The sequence below is a fragment of the Asterias amurensis genome, chromosome 6, assembly GCF_032118995.1.
Source record: "Asterias amurensis chromosome 6, ASM3211899v1".
NCBI classification, from domain to species: Eukaryota; Metazoa; Echinodermata; class Asteroidea; order Forcipulatida; family Asteriidae; genus Asterias; species Asterias amurensis.
In genome coordinates, this window is record NC_092653.1 from 8,526,278 (window position 1) to 8,547,372 (window position 21,095).

The 21,095-nt window shown below is 37.2% G+C and overlaps 1 protein-coding gene across 1 annotated transcript; it reads right to left on the reverse strand.

Moving 5' to 3' along the window:
• Positions 1–1,350: 1,350 nt before the first annotated feature.
• LOC139938984 (fibrinogen-like protein 1) lies at positions 1,351–16,775 on the reverse strand. Its single transcript, XM_071934675.1, has 6 exons — positions 16,675–16,775; positions 11,946–12,058; positions 8,999–9,151; positions 8,092–8,558; positions 3,469–3,748; positions 1,351–2,248 (listed from the first exon to the last, which is right to left on the reverse strand). Exons 2-6 carry the CDS (start codon positions 11,989–11,991, stop codon positions 1,962–1,964), a joined length of 1,233 nt encoding a protein of 410 aa, XP_071790776.1. The 5' UTR covers positions 11,992–12,058; positions 16,675–16,775; the 3' UTR covers positions 1,351–1,961.
• Positions 16,776–21,095: the final 4,320 nt, after the last annotated feature.

Consider the following 21,095-nt stretch of genomic DNA (forward strand, 5'->3'; position numbering starts at 1 on the left):
GGTAGTACATAACTTACTCCAAGCTAGCTAGACCCCTCATTCTCACACAATGCATCGTCCATGCACTGCGCACATGATTCAGTAACTACCGAGGTTGTACTCACTTGAAAAGGGAAAGCAATTTAACGCCGGTATTTCGTGAAATATATTTTATTCCGGAAGAATTAATTGGCAAGTTTGTTTTCAAGGCACTGGAGTGACTAGACACGATTGGTATGAAAGACCAGTCTTCTCACTTGGCGTTCATGTATCCCAACATAATGCATACAATAACGAACATGTGAACATTTTGAACCCAACTGCAATTGGTCATCGAAGTTTTAAAAGAATAATGAAAGAAAAAAACACACTTGTTACTCTTTATTATTTGTGTGCTTTCAGATGCCTAAAAATGGCTTCAGGCCTGAAGTCTTTTAATACAAGTTTTTATTTGAGTGAGAATTTACCTCTCAAAAACTTTATGTTACTTTTAATTAAGTAAGGAGCTGTTTCTCACAATTTTCTATACTATCAACAGCTATCCATTGCTCGTTACCAAGTAAGGTTTTATGCTAATATACATTTTGAGTAATTATCAAAAGTTTCCAGTGCCTTTAAATGCTTTTGTTATGGATGCAAATTTAAAATAATTACAAGTTACATATAATACAGGAGTAATTTTGGCAGAGAGACAAAAATGCGAATAAAATAAGTTAATATAAAAATCGGACCTGCTACCGAGGACATAAAACCAACCCTCCACCCACACTTGTGACCTTTCTCCGCCCCCTCTGTCTTTTGTTTTCAAAATGTTCTATTTTTAAACACAGGAAATCAAATTTCATGTTTTTATATAAAGATGAAGACTAATAAATGAATGGGAAAAATGAAGAACTCATGTGCGCTGAACCGTCAAACCGTTCAAGTATAGGCGCGAGACTCTTGCAAAATCAAAGAGACAGAGAAAATGAACATGTTGAAAATATATACATCGCTTGATTTCTTTTAGAACTAAGATTGACCTTAAAGTCACCTGGAAGTGGTATTTTTTCAAAATAAAGCTTTTGTCACTAATGTGTTTTGATGAGTGGAATGTGAATAAACAGTTAAAAAAGGTTTTAAAAAATCAGTTCTTATGTTATTTACAAATTTAAGAGTAGACCCCGACCCGAGAGGGCGCTGTTCGTGACGTCAATCGAGGCAGACTTTGCCTGTAATGCGTAGAGTAAACACACTTGCAAAGTACATGTACGGACCAAATCGTGAGTTTGTACGTTTCAAAAAAAAAAAATTGTTTTTTCCGGCAATGCCGACCAGGTGTATTGCTGCTGAATGCAGAAAAACACTTTTTGAAATGTACCAACTCACGACTTGGCCGTACATGTACTTTGCACGTGTGTTTACTATACGCATTGCAGGCAAAGTCTGCCTCGATTTACGTCACAAAAGGGGTAGGCGGAGTCAGCCCCCAAACAACTGTATATATTTTTTAAATATATTTTTTATATAAATCGTGACAAACAATTACTAAAAAAAATTGTTTTTTAATGTTCGTAAGCATATACTCTTATGTTTGAAAGAAAAAAAATTCTATTTCCAGGTGACTTTAACATGAGTTGTCAGTATTATCTACCATTGCGAATTGTACAATGACATCACGCTCTGCTTAGCAGTTAAGGTAGATTCGCACTCAAGATCAATATTAGCTATTTGTGAAATCGCATCTACCTTAAATTTTCGCATCTACCTTAAATTTTCAACTGAATGTTTGTAAAAAAAAAACAATAGGTCATACTCAAAGTAAGAAAGACATTGTTTTATTTGAATAGTTTATTTAAATTTAATTACTTGATACGATTGTTCCGTCTTGCATTGTATAACTATTCAGCCAGTAACGATGTATTAATTCACTGCAATTTATAAATCAACAGTCTTTTCTTGACATGATTGTAACCAGCGAATTTCTAACACAATCAGGTTTTTCATGCACGACGTATTTCCATTACAGTGCGCGTTATTTGCTGGTAGATGGAGCTCCACACGATGCCGCGGCCGTACTCATAGTCGAGGGGTATCTCAGAATACTCGCCGTTCAGGTTACTGTGCCGCCCGACACCCCAGCCTGTCTCTGTGCATCGATTGAACCACCAACCTCCCTTCAACTCATCGGCGCAGTTCAGATCGGGTTCGGCATCGTTGTCCTGATCGTTCGTCGTGAAGGGCTGTCCGTTGGATGGTGGTTCACCGTCGGTAGGGGATAGACAGTCACCTGAAATAGATACAGATAAATCATATAAAAATAGAGTGACAACTTGTTTAAAAATTAACCATCATCGTTGTCATCATTGTGTTGTGGTCGTCGACGTCGTTGCCATCCTCTGTCGACCCGTGTGTATCTATCTGTTCTTGATCTTCCCTCTTGTGTTTATTTCAGGAGAGACTTATAGCTCTTGCAGTCTCGTCAATAGTTATATATTTGTTCTAGCCTTCTTGAGTTACAGTGTATTGACCATGAGTAATATTGTTATAATATTTCAAATTAAGTTCATAGTAAATGAACAAAACCCCAACTCAAAACCTGTCATATTTTAACCATAGTCATGCTACCACTTTGACTAAAGGGTTTTGGGGACTCTTTGTAGAACACAAACACAATAATATTGTCCACATTAAAATTAAACAGTTTGAAGATAATGATGGTAAAAAGCTTCCCTTTAAATATTACTTGCTGAGGTGTTGTATAGTTTTTGACGTTTTTGTCACGAAAATAATTTTCACCTCAGTGAGATGAAAATTTGATAAAAATTATTTTAGCATGTAAAATGTATTTATAATTTACGGTATGTTTTAAATGCTAAAACTAAGACAAACTATTCTTCGCGATATTTTTTTACTAATTTCTCAAAATTTACAGCACCTCAGCAAGTAGGTCTACTATTTTAAGGGAAGCTTTCTACTATCATTTCTTCAAACTTTGTATGTCTAATATCAACTGACGACCTTTTGTTTTGTGTTACAAAAAGTACCCAGGCCCTTTAAATGACAGAGTTTAATATCCTTTTTTCAGCAAATTCATCTATGCTATAATTCAGGTCTCCTTTCCATGCCTAAAAAATATCACATTGCACTTTCTGAAGATTGTAGGATGACTGTCTAATTATTGTGAAAAGTTATGACAATGCTCAAACACCTCCAGACACTAGGCCCAATGCTGATGGTTTTGCTTATCATAAATCCAATAGCAACCCCACACGCACATTAATATAGAAAGATGAACCGCTGCTCTGTTTCCACGCGAAATCTACGTTATGAGTAATACATTATTTATCTCTGGCCATTTCAAATCAATCCAATGAAATTTATTTTAATAGTACATGTAATTAATACATTTGTTACAGCAAAGTAATTACCCAAATGGTAATGAAGATATTATGTAACAGCTCACTGAACACATTCGAATTGTTACAAACTGTGTAATAGCTCACTTACTCAAAGGGTTATCGGGATCAGCATTAAGTTCACCAACATGAAGAGTGTAGTTCTCTCCATCGACACGAAAATCATCATACACCCCAGTCCGGTGGCTTCCATCATTCTTTGTTAGCCTCACCCTCATCTGCCATCCCTGCTCCCCAGCCACGGGTTCAGTGAGACGACGGAGGATCTCGTTCCCCAGCCAGAACGACCCTTCCTTGTCACCGAAACCATCCCTATACTCGGCCCAGCTGCGGATGAAACTCACCGCCCCATCCACGCGTCTCTGGAAAACCTATGAAATAAAAAAATCAACATAACAACTTTTAATTTGATAAAAGGAGGGGCGGAACAGGAGGGCTGAAAGAGAGGGGCGGTGAGGGATGTGGCTGTAAAGTGTAGTCTCATGGTATATAATACGCCTAAAACACAACATTTTGCTCATAAAAATATAGCATTATCAAGCACTTGCGAATATTAAACCTAGATGCCATGTAATTCACAGTGTTGTTATTATTCCTGTGCAATTAGAGTTTGTTAATTTTGTTGTTAATGTAGGAATCCAAAGTGCGCCCTCATTGTTGGATTTGTTAAAAGTTAACTTTTGGTTTTGTCATGTGACAATCACCCTCTTTTTATTTAGCTTCGACTTGGAAGAGCAAATTATTTTATTGGGTCTGTGATTCTCTCTATTTTTATAGGGAGCATGGCTCTGGCCATGCTCCAAAAACCTATTTATATGGGATCAATAGAGTTATAGAGATATTTGTGAGTATTATTCTGTGTTTTACCCTCATTAATGCCCAAATTATTGTGATTTTGTAGCTCTCTATTTGGATCGTTTTATTTGTTAAACCATGTGTGTATGCCAGGCAGCACTGTCACACACGTGCGTCCATTAGCCTCTGTGTGTGCTGACCTTTTGGTGAACTTCGTGCACTGCATCATGTAGGCTACGTGTAGTATATACTGTAGTGTTATAACTTTTTGTATGTTTTCTATGGGTTGGAAGTATTAAAACCTGTATAGTAGAGATTTTCATAAAAACGTCATTGGCTTACTGACTGTTCCATTTATTGACATGTATTTTGGCGAATGCTCGTCCTTTATTAAGTAGAGGACCGTCTCTCACCTTCCCGTCTCTCTCTCTTTACAATATGGCGTCGTAGACAGGATAGAGCATTCGCCAATTCGTTTTCGTTATTCATGTCTTTTGGATTTGTCTACGCCTTTCTCAAGTTGGAGTAGAACTTTTCGCTATATTTTATGATGTCGGTCAGTTACCGTGGATTATGTAAACCCGGACTTTAGAGAACTGAGTTAATGTGAGCGATGTCGCGTTTTCGTCGCGATCTATGGATGTGATGGTCATCTAGCAATTGCCCCCTGCATCGACAAGAGGACTTCTATGAATACATATTTTGTTTACATTTTATGATGTGCAACTTTCATTGTATAAATTCTGTTTGTAGAACTGTTTGTAATTTGACAATTTAAATCCAAGCTTTCTAGATCTGTTGTAGTTTAAAGGCAGCTGTGTCCTATGTGAGTCTTTTGAGATTCAATATTTCAAGAAACAGATGATTTTGGAGCCAGTTGTAGGCCAGTGCTTTGGATAAAGTGTGTTTTAGTCAAATAATTTTCTTGTTGCACACATAATATTGTAACTGTGAGTTTTCAGCTAACTGCATATTTCTTGTTGCACTTGTGTGAATGGTGTATACTTATGACTACTTGTCTCGGCAAACTAATAACTGTTTAAGTCTTTCTAAGACTGTGTGTATTGTCAATTGAGAGTTCGTGAAATGCAATAGTACTTTTTGTCTACCGTGTAGGTGAGACATGTTTTGGACTTGTATTTTTGTCTGTGTTAAGAGCAGACTGTTTTGAAGGTCGATAATTTAGGCCTCAGTATATTTCAACAAGCCATAATTTTGTAAGTACATTGCTATAGAAATAAGAAGAAGCAGAAATAAGAAGAAGTAGAAATGAGAATAAAAATAAGAAGAAGATAATAATAGTATTCAAACTATGTCTGTGCCAGACGATGTTTCAAAGTCAAACAGTGCTTTAGCTGAAACCATTGTGAGTTCCTTCACTAATTTTTTACGTGAAGACGAAGACGAAGATGAGTGTCCTATGAATATAAATGTTGTGGTCGTCGATAGCATTAAAGCTGCATTAGATGCTAGATTTTCTAATATTTTCAAGTGTCTTGAAAATTTGAATGCAGACACTGATAAATTGCAGTCACCTGACCCGATTGATTTTTCCCCTTCTATTTCTCATGTGAATGATGATGTATTTTTTGAGGAGGCTGTGCCGTTTAATATTAAGCCAGTTGTTTTTGAAGCTGCTAGTTTTTGTTATGTAGAGGTGGCAGGAGGAGTTTTAGTTTCTCCTGCTGTGAGTGTTTTTAACGATAGCCACCATGTCAGCTTCAACCGCCCCTCATTTTGTTTGCCAGATGGCAAAGCGAAGGAAAAAGTAGGGAAGTCTCCTTTGTATTTAGGGATTGCAATTTATTTTCATATTCATGTACCTGTCTGGGCCGTAGCGGTGACCATCAGTAGACCCACTGTACATTTTATCTTGGGTCTGTGGCCAAATGCCATTACTTAAACTTTGTGTAAATAGCAGAGGACTGTCTGTTCACTATAGGTGACGGAACGTGCGAGTAGCACCTCTACGAGTTGTTTAGGCCTATTTGTGTTCAAAAGTGAACCTTTTTCACTAATATATCTACATTGTGCCCAAGGAAGTAATTGAGTAATTGAGTCTTATATTTTGAAGTATGATCTTTCTGTGGAAAAACAGATAATTGACTTTCTGGAACATGTTCATATTGTGATCTTAGAGTGTTTTTGGAGAATTTTAAGTGCTATTGTTGTTATGTATCAATCACTATATTTATTGGTTTGAAGTCATTTTATGTACACTTCGATGTGAGTATATGGTTACCCTAAGTACGTGTAGTGACGGGTTGTGTTCAGCATGAATATCTAGCAAGTTATCAAGTTGTGTATTTTCATTGACTTCCAATTCCTATATTTTGTGACCCTAAGAACTTTAAGTGACGGGCGTTGCTCCTAAAATACTGTTTGAAAGGCATGTTTGATTAGTCAGCATTTTATTCCTAATAAAAGGATTTGCTAGACATTGGTTGGCCTTATACAGTTTAATGAGTAATAATGTGATTGATATTGAGTGCTGTGTAAAGCCATTTTATTCTCCAGTTCCTCTGATTTGTGACATCTTTGTTGTATAAAGATCACTGTGCTTGTATTTTTTAGCTAAAAATAGTTGTTGTATTCACATATATCTGTGGGTAGTTGAGATAAGTATAGTTTTGCCTGCCTTGTGAAATCCAATTGAGTAGTAAGAGTAGTAAAAGTAAAGAGTAGTAAGAGTATAGTGTAGTAAGATTGCCTCACGTAAGAACGTTGAGAGTCTTGAATCACCATTTATATATGTGTGTTATAGTATGTGGAGTCAACTCTGGTTGACCTTAAAGTGTATAACAATGTCTAAACAGAAACGTGGCCAAAAATACCTCAATTAAAATGTATAACAATGTATGGACAGAAAGTTCGGGCAGTTGGCCCAATATTACATAAAAACAGTGTTTCGCGTTTGGGAACCAGAGGAATTTCGGCAGTGTGCCGAAGACTCAGCTCAAGCTGCCTTTGTTACCAACTTTGTGACTGCACTGGATAATAGTAAAAATAAGTTATATTGGTAGTTTTTTTATCCTATGCATGGATATGGGAACGAATGATTTATGTGCCGTGGGTGGCAAGACCCAGGTAATTGAAGATACACAGTTAAATTTCTTGAAAGCTTAGTTTGTTTTGTTTAAACCACTCGGGTCGCGTGGTTATAAAGTAGGGAACATGTAGGAATCCAAAGTGCGCCCTCATTGTTGGATTTGTTAAAAGTTAACTTTTGGTTTTGTCATGTGACAATCACCCTCTTTTTATTTAGCTTCGACTTGGAAGAGCAAATTATTTTATTGGGTCTGTGATTCTCTCTATTTTTATAGGGAGCATGGCTCTGGCCATGCTCCAAAAACCTATTTATATGGGATCAATAGAGTTATAGAGATATTTGTGAGTATTATTCTGTGTTTTACCCTCATTAATGCCCAAATTATTGTGATTTTGTAGCTCTCTATTTGGATCGTTTTATTTGTTAAACCATGTGTGTATGCCAGGCAGCACTGTCACACACGTGCGTCCATTAGCCTCTGTGTGTGCTGACCTTTTGGTGAACTTCGTGCACTGCATCATGTAGGCTACGTGTAGTGTATACTGTAGTGTTATAACTTTTTGTATGTTTTCTATGGGTTGGAAGTATTAAAACCTGTATAGTAGAGATTTTCATAAAAACGTCATTGGCTTACTGACTGTTCCATTTATTGACATGTATTTTGGCGAATGCTCGTCCTTTATTAAGTAGAGGACCGTCTCTCACCTTCCCGTCTCTCTCTCTTTACATTAATTTTTGAACAATGTCTCACTGAAGGTTCTTTAAAGTGTCAGCATCACCATACGAGGATATTAATTATGGACTGTTATACATTTCGAGTTTCAGTTTATATTAAATAGAACTAAGAAATCTTCTCAATATACAACTTACTATCCATCCCTTTTCAATGGTCGTATTCATGTCACAGAAGACCTCCAGGCCGTCAGGATACTGTGATGGGGTGATATTGTACACACCACTCTTGTTGTGACCAGCGTCGAACAAGTCCTGGCAGTCAACGTACCCGGGCTTGGTTGTAGTAGAAGGCTCAGTGGGTGTAGTTGGCTGGACGGTGGTCGTAGTTGGCGGATCTGTGGTCGTAGTTGGCAGGTCGGTGGTCGTAGTTGGCGGGTCGGTGGTCGTAGTTGGCGGGTCCGTGGTCGTAGTTGGCGTTTTGCTGACCGTCGAGGTTGGTGGTTCGGTAGTCTTAGCTGAAGGGTTGTTTGTCGTGGTTGACGGTTCACTCACCGTACTAAGGTCAGTGGTCGAAGCTGGTGGGTTAGTGGTCGATGTCTTTGGGTAAGTGGCTGTAGTTTCGGAGCCGGTGGTCCGGCCAGAGGTAGATCTCTGCGTCGTGCCTGTTTTTGAAAGAAAAAGACAAAATGTTTTTTTTTTCAAACATAAGAGTATATGCTTATGAACAATAAAACTATTTTTTTAGTTATTGTTTGTCACGATTTATATGTTACAAAAATACAGATTTTCTCTTCAAATATCGCGCCTCGATTGATGTCACGAACAGCGCCCTCTTGTAAATAAAATGAGAACCAATTTTTTAAGAACAAGTTAGTTAACTGTTTATTCATATTCCACTCATCGAAACACATATCTTTATTTTAGTGACAAAAGCTTTTTTTAAAGAAATACCATTTCCAGGTGACTTTAATACCACCGCCACCAACAGTTTAGTTGGAGGGAAATCCTCCCTAAATGTCAACAGACGAAAGGCTATTCACTTCTCACCAGATCCCCTGAATTACTGCCAGACATTTTGACATTCGAAGCATAAGATACTAACCTTTCGGTGTAGTCTTAAGACCAGGACATCTTCTCTTGATCTCTTTAAGGAATGACTTCACCCAGGCGTATGTAGAGCCTTCGTCGCTATCAAGGTGATGTAACGGGCATCGATAACACAGACCCATGCCCTCATCTGATGTAGCCGAATGTGCTTTAAAAAAACAAAACAAAAAAAATGAACAAAAACCACTCCAAACTGTGCTCCGTAAGCCTCACTCCTTAGTCTAGGTTAAGGGATGTATCTGCGTTGTGCTGAAAACGACAACGTTTACTGCACCCCCTGCGCCTTGGCAAGATGAATTCTTAGATAAGTTATTATAGTCTGGGTCATAATGTTGAAAGAATATTCGGCTGAAATGAAATGAACAAAACAAGATGGTATCAATGTATGTTTCATCTTACTCTTATCCAGTTATTCTTTTGAATTATTTTACAAAGGAGGTTTTTGGTGGGAGAAGGGATCACAAAAAGAGATTTGGACACGGATGTCAAAGTGGCTTACGGGCGTCCGCTATATTCTAAAGCCATATTGAAAGAATTTTCAGCTGATATGAAAATTTCTACAAAACAAGATAGTATCAATGTATGATTCATTTGACTCTTATGAAAGTAAGATTATCTGGCGGCTGCCACTTAATTTCTGGCGGCTGCCAAATAATTATCTGCCGGCGGCCACTTATTACCCGGTGGCCGCCAGATAAATGGTACAACAAATTATTATCGCACTCATGAAAAAGGTTTTCACTTGTTATCTCCTGGCACCATCCGGCTTCCGTACTATCCGGCTACCGTAAGGCAATGGTTAAAAACAAACCTTATGTAAAGAACGTGTATTCTAGATAATTATGTAGCGGCCGCCAGATAAATGGTAAAAAAAAAATATTATCGCACTCATGAAAAACTATTTCACTTCTTATCTCCTGGCACTATCCGGCGACCGTAGACAACCCACGTCCATGTTTATAAAATGTAGCCAGAGCCACACGAGTGTTTAGCCATTTCTAAGCTACCCCCCCCACCCCCCCCCCCCCCCCCCCCCGGTGGTCGTCATCAAGTATATTAGCCAAAACGGTCGATTTAGTGAGGAGAACTAAAAGCTAAACTGGGGGCAAAAAACGAAAACAAAAGTTGAAATTGGAGAGAAGGAAGGGAAGGCGAAAACTACTTCATTAAGAACAACACATGATGTAAAAGGAATGTTAAATACATGGAAACACCTCTTGCAAAGGACAACTTGTTTGCTAGTAAAGGAGCTTTAATTTCCAGTTTACAAAAGCCACAACTCATCTTTAATTTGAATGTGTAAAACCAAATGACTAATACCCAGTCATCTGATTACGTACTTATTTTAATACGTCGAATTGATTTCCTAATAAGTAGGCCTAACTTCAGTTTATAAAGAATACTTGCAGTTCGCTGAGGCGTTAAGGGTGTGACACGCGGAGCTGACCTGCAATGGCAGCGCTTGACACAAATCATTCCTGCACAAGAAGCGACAGCGGCAAGACGTGTTTTGAGTCTTTCGTTCTTTCTGTTATTTGGGTTTGACAACAATTTTGAGTTGATTTACGTTACATGTTCCGTCAATGAATCCATTGACAAATAGATCCATGCCACAGCCCGACGAAACCCGCTATAGCATCGCATTCCATTGAAGTTCCAGTAAGTTGCAAATTAATCTGCACGTTTTCCCGGCCAATTTCAACAAAAATTCCATTCATTTCAACTCCTGGCTCATTCAATTTCGTTTGGAAACGAAATAAATGTTCCATGTTCCGATGTAAACACAGTGTGATCTGAGTGTGTTTTCTGTGTGGACCAACTATATTCAAATCACACATCATTCACACAGTTTTCATAGTCTGGGAGTGGTCACAATGTGAAATGGTCACCGTGTGAACACAGTGTGATCTCAGTGTGTTTCTGTGTGGACCAACTAGGTTCAAATCACACACCATTCACACAGTTTTCATAGTCTGGGAGTGGTCACAATGTGAAATGGTCACCGTGTGAACACAGTGTGATCTCAGTGTGTTTCTGTGTGGACCAACTATATTCAAATCACACACCATTCACACAGTTTTCATAGTCTGGGAGTGGTCACAATGTGAAAAGGTCACCGTGTGAACACAGTGTGATATCAGTGTGTTTTCTGTGTGGACCAACCATGTTCAAATCACACATCATTCATAAAGTTTTCATAGTCTGGGAGTGGTCACAATGTGAAAAAGTCACCTTGAAACACAGTGTGATCTCAGTGTGTTTTCAGTGTGGACCAATTATATTCAAATCACACATCATTCACACAGTTTCCATAGTAAGGGAGTGGTCACGCTCTGGTTAGGGGCAGGTCAAGCTTCAAGATAATGGATAATAATACTACATCTTGATCAGTATCGATATGACGTTGAGTTACCTATAGAAATACTTTTGTAGGTTTTCCAGCCATGTAAAACAAAATTGATTTTAAACCCGTGGTTTATCTAATTTCGTTTGTTGAATAATCAGCATTCAGCGTTTAAAAGGAGTTATATTCAATTTCACCATTTTAGCATTCACTGGTCAAGTTTGATTGTTCATCTTTATTGGGCAGCAAGATTCATTCTTATTTGTGAAAGACAACAGCAAGTGTATAAATAGGTAGAAGAAATTTAACTTGAAATGTTCAAAGCTGGTCTTGATTGAATATTATGCATGAAATAGTATGACTAAAACGAATCTGCACGAGAACAACGAAAATCACGACGTTTGCGCGAAAACGAAATTTGAAGGCGTTACAAAATTGAAATGATTTTGGCTGAAAATTGCCGGGAAAACCTATAGTAAACGCGTGTTGTCATCACCCAAATCGTATCGTACATCTGTAAATAGTATTACCATTGTGACAAAAATGACGTCATCGACAGTTTAATTTGGGTATAAAGAAATATAAACCAAGAGCTTACCATAAACAACTGCCAGAAGTGTCACCACGGCCATATAAAGTGACATCTTGGTTGCCTCTTTTGCCAGTTTCGATTGAAGTTACTTATTCAGAGTCACCATACAGGGTGTTGAGCTACCGATCGGAGGCGGCAATGTTGTGGGGGAAAACGCGAAACATCCAGGCATTAAAAAGGAACCACACGCTGCAGCCTTTCAAGCGCGCTGTTAAAAGACTGCATGACTAAAGTATTAATTAGTCATTGTGGGTGGAAGGGCCTTGGGGTGCAAGTAAACAAAATTGCATTTTCAATTCCATATATAGCCCGTTGCCATGGTTAGTCTCTTTTTGTTTTTTGGCCTTTTTGGGCCGATTTTGGGGTCTGAAAAACTGGTTTTTAGCTCATTTTTACAACTCCACCCCACCAAAATGCAAAATTATTTCAAAAAAACCTAGTATATCACTACAAAATATCATCCTTGGCCTTCCTTGAGAAAAAAAATTATTGCTTTAAATATCACCCTTGTGCTATTTTTGCATCATGCATTACAGTATGTTTTTAGAATTTGCAAAATTTTTACCCTATTTTTGGACCCAAAAATGTCAACTTGCCAGGGGTCTCAGAAAATTTTCCTTTCGGCTGTGGTTAGGGCCAACATTGGTATTCTCATATCTGGAGAGAAAAACTTGGGCAATTGTATTCTGTTGTGACAGTACTGCCTCAAAACTATACTTTTTCCCCCAAAACGTGAAAAAATGCTTTTTAAGGGTCTTTTCAAATAATATTGACATACGTGTCCACGGTGACAAAAAAGGAATATTTTTCTTATACTTTGTGGATGGTAGGAACTTGGGGTCCATATAAACAAAATTTACATTTCAAATCATTATATAATACGTTGCCATGGTAACAGTTCATTTGTGTTAAGGCCACTTTAGGCCGAATTGGGGGTCTGAAAAACTGTTTTTAGTTAATATTTACAACTCCACCCCACCAAAAAACACAAATATTTCATTAAACCTTTTACATCACTACAAAGTATCATCCTTGGATTTACTTGAGTCAAAAAATTATTGCTATGAAATTCACCCATTAGAGTATTTTTTTCGAACTTGCAAAATCAACATTTTTACCATGATATTTTTTGCCCTCAAAATTCCATTTTTTGTGGGGTCTCAGAATATTTTCCTTTCGGTTTTGATTAGGGCCAAAATTGATCTTTTTATTTCTGGTAAGAAAAACTTGGGCAAGTGTATCCTGATGTAACAGTACTGTCTCAAAAATAGACTTTTTTCCCAAAACAGAAAAATGCATTTCGAATTGTTTTTTCTTCATATTGAATTTATAACATTATAAAGTAATAATTCTATCAATCTTGCAGCTCTTCCTAAGCACTCTGTAGGCTTAGTGGATTACCCAACATTGATCAGGAACTATTGATGACATAAATTCTAGAATTTGGCGGCCCAGCCCCAATCATACATGTACTCCTTGACATTGCATAAAACAATGTTTTGTGAATAGCGCCTCTTTTTTGAAAGTGTTCCCTTTCGGTTGTGATTGGGGCGATTATTGGTGTTTTCAAGTCTTCTGGGGAGCAACACTTGGGTTTATTGTATCCTGTTGTGACACTACCTGCCTCAAGTATAGTAATTTTTTTCAAAAACAATGCATGCTTGTAAAAATCTGACACTGTTTCCATGCCCTTTGAGTATTGAATACAAAGTTTTTATTTAAACATAATGGTATCCAACCATGTTATAACCAATGCTTCGCCACTGAGAGTTCTTGATTTGGCTACTTTACCTATTGTACAGGTATGATTCCCTTTGCAAGTGCAAGTTGCTTTAATACAGGGCCTACTCTCCTTGGTCCCTGCCTGCTACCAAATGTAAAACCTTTAATAGAGATGGATAGTTTCTGTGCTGCAGATGGTTTGGAGCATCCAATCATGTCCAACACAAATGTGGGAAATTAAAAAGCCTTCGCTTAAAAGTGTTGGAAAAAGTTTGCCAAGATCTTATTAAAAACAATGATACTAATGATTTGCAAGATGAGCGTAAGAGATCATTTAAAATGAACACGTTGCCTGGGATCGGTCAAGTTGGTCTTTAAATCATTGTTGATCATTGTTAATTGCATTGTTTTGTCTGTAAAGCATGTAGTTTATCTTTTGTTTTGTTGCTATTGTATTTCGTTAGCGCTTTGTATCGCTTTTGTAAAAAGCGCTATATAAGTAAGGTTATTATTATTATTATTATTAAAATGCGTTTGTAACCGTTTGTTATAAAATGCATATGGTTAGAAAGATGTTTTGGGGTGATACTTGTGTGGATCATTGTTTTCTACTTTTAAAATATCTTTCTAATCATATGCATTTTGTAATAAATGGTTACAAACGCTTTTCAAAGACCAACTCGACCGATCCAAGGCAACGTGTTCCTTTAATGAAACAACATTGAAAGAAGTTGTAAATACTTGCACCTGCTCAACCTAAATTAGTAAGATGCAATTGCAGTGACAAAAGTTTATTCATCCTGGTTTGATTATTTTTTTCCATTCACTATCTTACTAATTCATAATTGTTATATACGTCTCTGAGAACGATCAACAAAAAACATTGTCAAACATTACCTGCTGAATTGTTTATCACGTTAAATAAACCAACTCTGTTATTGTTTGCAACAGTACAATTGAAAGGAACCCCACCATGGATGGGGGAACTGCTTACAGGAGGCTAAAGCAGGTGAATGGCAATTGAGATACTTTGGAGACTACCAGTTTGGTAGCAGGCAGGGGACCAATTAGACTGTTATAAGGCCATGTATAGACAACTTGTAAAGAATGCTCATCGCACTACTTCTCTTCTTGCAATGTGAATCATACCTAGGTAAAGTAGTCATGACAAAACAAGAACTCTCAGTGGCAAAGCATGGTTGTCGCTTAAAAATAATTTTTTTGTACTTGTTACTTTAAAGAGCATGGAAACAGTGTTTAACGATCATGCTCGTTTTTCGTTTATCAATTCAACTAAGGGAAATCTTCAAAATGCATTTTTCTTGTTTTCGGAAAAATTACCATGTTTGATGCAGAAGTGTCACAACACCAAAGTGTTTCGCCCCAGCAGACATGCAAACCATAATGATAGCCAATCACAACCAAAAGGGAAATATTCTGAGAACCAATAAAAATTAAGACAGCACAAACTTTCTTGATGTGCAAGGGGAATTAAAAAACGTGACTTTCAAAAAAGAGGCGCTGTTCACAAAACATTGTTTTATGCAATGTCAAGAAATATGATTGGGGCGGGGCCAATGTGGGGCAAATTCTAAGATTTAGGGCAACAACAAGTCCTGATCAATGTTGGGTAATGCACTAAGCCTACAGAGTGCTTATATGAAAAGCTGCCAGATTGATAGAACTATTACTTCCTTCTGTTATAAATTCAAAATCAAGCAAATATTTTAAAATGCATTTCTCAATGTTTTGGGGGAAAAGGGTCTACTTTTGAGACAGCACTGTTACATCAGGATACAATCGCCCAAGTTTTTCTTACCAGAAATAAAAAGATCAATTTTGGCCCTAATCAAAACCGAAAGGAAAATATTCTCCTGAAAAAAAATTGAAATTTTGAGGGAAAAAATATGGTAAAAATGTTGATTTTGCAAGTTCTAAAAACATACTCTAATGCACGTTCTAAAAGGAGCACAAGGGTGAAATTTATAGCAATAATTTGTTGTCTCAAGTAAAGCCAAGGATGATAATTTGTAGTGATGGAAAAGGTTTTATGAATTTTATTTTTATTTTGGTGGGGTGGAGTTGTAAATATTAACTAAAAAACAGTTTTTCAGACCCCCAAATCGGCCTAAAGTGGCCTAAACACAAATGAACTGTTACCATGGCAACGTGTTAAATTATGATTTGAAATGTAAATTTTGTTTATTCGGACACAAGTCCCTACCATCCACAAAGTATTAGAAAAATATTCCTTTCTTTTTAAATGTGGATACATATGTCAATATTATGTGAAATAACCCTTAAACATGCATTTTTCACGTTTTGGGGAAAAAGGTCTAGTTTCGAGGTAGTACTGTCACAACATTATACAATTGCCCAAGTTTTTCTCACCAGTTATGAGAATACCAATGTTGGCTTTAACCACAGCCGAAAGGAAAATTATCTGAGACCCCTGGCAAGTTGACATTTTGGGGTCCAAAAATAGGGTAAAAATGGCGATTTTGCAAGTTCTAAAAACATACTGTAATAAACGATGCAAAAATGGCACAAGGGTGATAAAAAAGTTTTTTTGAAATAATTTCGCATTTTGGTGGGGTTGAGTTGTAATTTTGAGCTAAAAACCAGTTTTTGAGACCCCAAAATCGGCCTAAAATAAAGTTATAGACAAAGTCGATGATTAAACAGATCCGCGCTCATAACATCAGAGTACCAATCGACACGACGTGTTATTGTAACCACACCTCACCAAAGACCTAGTTTTAAGTTAATCTATAGGGGGTTGTCGCAGAGATACCGTGTTGTCAACACAGTGTGCATTGCATAAACATCAACCATGGCTTGAACACCCATAACAATCAACCTCAATCTATGTGCCTGCCCAGATTGAAAACTTCTTTGCTTGATCACACAAAGGAGTTTCCGTTTCTCATTATATTTTCTCGCAACACATCATAAAAAGACGATCCCGTCATTTTGACAGTCTCCATTTTGACTCTGAAGGTTTGTTACTTACATGAGGATGCGGTGGTATCAAACTTAGACAGATCGAGGACAGATCTTCCCGCGGTTTATTTGTGATAGCAACAACTTTTCGAATACAAGGGGGCCTTCGTCATCAGCCTATAAATACGTGTAGCACTTGTGACTTGATTTTTGACCAATCACAGTAGTCCACGATTCCAGTCTACCGTGCTGCTAGCTCTTCCTGCGGCACGGCTCTCTACATCAAGTCCAGCACTCACCGTACAAGTTTGATCTTTGTAGTCTTTCTCGGTCAGATTGTGATTGGGAAATTGAGTTAAAAACAACAGAACAATACTCCAGTCGAGGTCTAATAAGAGAACAAAACAAGGTTCGAAGTACAATTGCATTTTTATACAGCATCTGAAATTTCGCTACACCATGAGTAACGATGCATGGCTGACAACATTAAGTCTGCTATCTATAAAAATACCAAGATCTTTCTGCGTGGAAAAAAGGTTTAAAATCAATCAGAAATCATGTTATCAAACAAACAGTTATTCTTTTTTTAGTGTCACACTCATTACAGACAAAATGTTCAACGAAGTAAAAGTCGCCTTTGAGCCCATAAACCCCGGGGGCGTACGACCTGCCCCCTGCTCCTTGCAGACATTAATGTGGGTGCAAGGACACAGCCGTGTGTCAACTTAGTCTAAAAATAGCACAGGGCAGACTAGTGGCATTTGAAACACTAATTATATCATTATGCAGCTCTTATGAAATACTGATGACATTTTAAGTAGCATGATGTATTATGCTAATAATGTATTGAAATTGTATGCCTAGATTGTTGAGTGATTATATAGAGCCACTCCATTCAAAGGGACATAAAAGAAACGTTATTCATATGCAAAGCAAAGGAATCGCACAATACACAGTTCAGTCAAACAAAAATGTTTATGAAATAAGAAATTTAAAAAAGTTTAACAATCCCAACGCCCACTTGTAGGCTGTGAGTCAATTCAGTTTCTTTGCTCATATATTTTGATATTAGTAGAGGTTAATGTAAAATTCGTAAATTTCTATTTTTTTGTGCAATTCAAGCCTCAAGTATACTTCCTCAAGTTTGTTGCTTATGCAAACTTTTGAGTGTTTGTTTAAAAAAGACCCTCAACTCAATACAGTATTTGTGGCCTACTAGCAGTGACTGAATATTTCCCACAAAGGGCAGCATCCATCTTGGATTTGTGAAGATAAACCAGGCATGCTGTAGTATGGAATTTAAAAACTAGAGTCTGAGACTGAAACAGATCTTCAGGCCAACAACACTGAAACTAATTAAACAAAACGCCGTCCTATAGGTTACACATAATAATAATAATAATAATGGATGTATGAATCGCAGGGCACATGTTTCGTCCATTCAATAACCTTTAAATATCAAAAAGAGTTTGTGAAATCAATCAGTCTTAAAAGACTGGTCTTTTCTCGAGTTAGGACTAAGCTTTAGTTTTTATTAACTTTAGCAACAAATTATAGATGCATACATTATGAAGGAAAAGAACAAAGATCCTTCAAAATTTGTGCTCTAGAATTGTAGCCTTTTGGATTTGGGCAATACTTTAATTTTCAAATACAATTGTTATGGGTGGCATGTTTAAAGACATTAAACAGTTGGCTCCAGGGGCCTTTTGGCTCTTAGTTTTTGCGACAAATCAAGCCACCTATATACTACAAACAGAGAAATAGAGATCAATGTATATTCACGGGTTGTTCGAGACTATTGTTATTATACAGTTTTGTCTATTATCAAATGCTAGTTCTGCATAGCGACACATCTACCTGGCAGATCTCCAAAACTAAATAATTTTGTTTTTCTTTTACGTCAGTTTCACCGATGGCATGATAAAGGTCGCACTGGTGTACGCTATATAACTATGGTTATATAGGCAGAAAATATATAAACTTTTGATTGTGAAATGTCTCTAGCATTTGTTTTGGGGGAAAGAACGGACAAGGATTAACATAACATACTTTCATACTAAAGTTTTAAGCCCATAATGATAAGCAAAAGACCAAGATCGCCAAGCATGGTAATAATAATGAATTTTGTCACAATGGCATCGCGATCAGTGTGCAAATTAAAACCAGAACTGTATTTGGTGGTCTTTTTGGTTTAGCTTTTAGCATTTTGGGGTGGAAAACCGAGCCATCGTAACCCTATAAAACCAACGAAAGAAACACAATTTTGAAGCACTTCTGATCCATACCAATATTTTAATTTTACTGGAAATATTTCGGTAACATCAACGAGCTCCATCGAATATTTACTCCCCATAACTCAACTAGGCTGAGTATGCATGTAACCATGGTAATCTCTCTACCCCCATTGAAGGGGGGTAGTACATAACTTACTCCAAGCTATAGCTAGACCCCTCATGCTCACACAATGCATCGTCCATGCACTGCGCACATGATTCAGTAACTATAGCGGTTGTACTCACTTGAAAAGGGAAAGCAATTTAACGCCGGTATTTCGTGAAATATATTTTATTCCATTAACGTGTTTGCAGACATTAATGTGGGTGCAAGGACACAGCCGTGTGTCAACTTAGTCTAAAAATAGCACAGGGCAGACTAGTGGCATTTGAAACACTAATTATATCATTATGCAGCTCTTATGAAATACTGATGACATTTTAAGTAGCATGATGTATTATGCTAATAATGTATTGAAATTGTATGCCTAGATTGTTGAGTGATTATATAGAGCCACTCCATTCAAAGGGACATAAAAGAAACGTTATTCATATGCAAAGCAAAGGAATCGCACAATACACAGTTCAGTCAAACAAAAATGTTTATGAAATAAGAAATTTAAAAACAGTTAAACAATCCCAACGCCCACTTTCAGGCTGTGAGGCAATTCAGTTTCTTTGCTCATATATTTTGATATTAGTAGAGGTTGATGTAAAATTCGTAAATTTCTATTTTTTTGTGCAATTCAATGCCTCAAAATATACTTTTTCAAGTTTGTTGCTTATGCAAACTTTTGAGTGTTTGTTTAAAAAAGACCGTCAACTCAATACAGTATTTGTGTACAGTGACTGAATATTTCCCACAAAGGGCAGCATCCATCTTGGATTTGTGAAGATAAACCAGGCATGCTGTAGTATGGAATTTAAAAACTAGAGTCTGAGACTGAAACAAATCTTCAGGCCAACAACACTGAAACTAATTAAACAAAACGCTGTCCTATAGGTTACACATAATAATAATAATGGATGTATGAATCGCAGGGCACATGTTTCGTCCATTCAATAACCCTTTAATATCAAAAAGAGTTTGTGAAATCAGACAGTCTTAAAAGACTAGTCTTATCTCGAGTTAGGACTAAACTTAAGTTTTTATTAACTCGTGCAACAAATTATAGATGCATACATTATGAAGGAAAAGAACAAAGATCCTTCAAATTTGTGCTTTAGAATTGTGGCCTTTTGGCTTTAATTTTCAAATACAATTGTTATGGGTGGCATGTTTAAAGACATTAAACAGTTGGCTCCAGGGGCCTTTTGGCTCTTAGTTTTTGCGACAAATCAAGTCACCTATATACGACAAACAGAGAAATAGAGATCAATGTATATTCACGGGTTGTTCGAGACTATTTTTATTATACAGTTTTGTCTATTATCAAATGCTAGTTCTGCATAGCGACACATCCACCTGGAAGATCTCCAAAACTAAATAATTTGGTTTTTGTTTGACGTCAGTTTCCCCGATGACATAGGTCCCACTTGTGTAGGCTGTAACCATGGTTATAGACCTTTATCATGATGCAGTTATCTTGAATTTCACCAATTTATACCAATGGTATCAAACTGAGGCTGGAGGAAGAACAAACTAGTCTGGTTCCTATTTGCAAAATGATGATTAGCATTCACTATTCGACACGAGGAACATGACCAAGATGGAGGCAGAATGTTAAAGGTCTATAGAGGCAGCTTTTGAATGTGAAATGTCTGTTTAATAGGCCTATCATTTGTTTTTGGGGGAAAGGACGGGCAAGGGTTTACAAAACATATAATTTCATACTAAAGTGTTAAGTTGCCCGTAACACCAAGATCACCAAGCATTGTAATGATATGATAGTGAATTTTGTCACAACGGCATCGCGATCAGTGTGCAAACTAAAACCAGAACTGTGTTTGGTGGTCTTTTGACCCAATCCACGTGACGTCATCATTCTGTAGCGCTCATTTTCATGACGCCGGAGTAAGACTGAAGTAGTCGCTTATGAAGTTGGTGCATTGGGGTGATAGCGCCTTTTGCAGAAGGTGATTTGGGCGATATTTGCAGGCAGTCCATGCCCAGAAAATCGTCAAAAAGTAAAATTTGTGTCGTTGATATAGATGCATCATTAACATAGGCCAAGTAGAACTTGCCAGTGATGCGACATCTGTGACCTCAGGATTA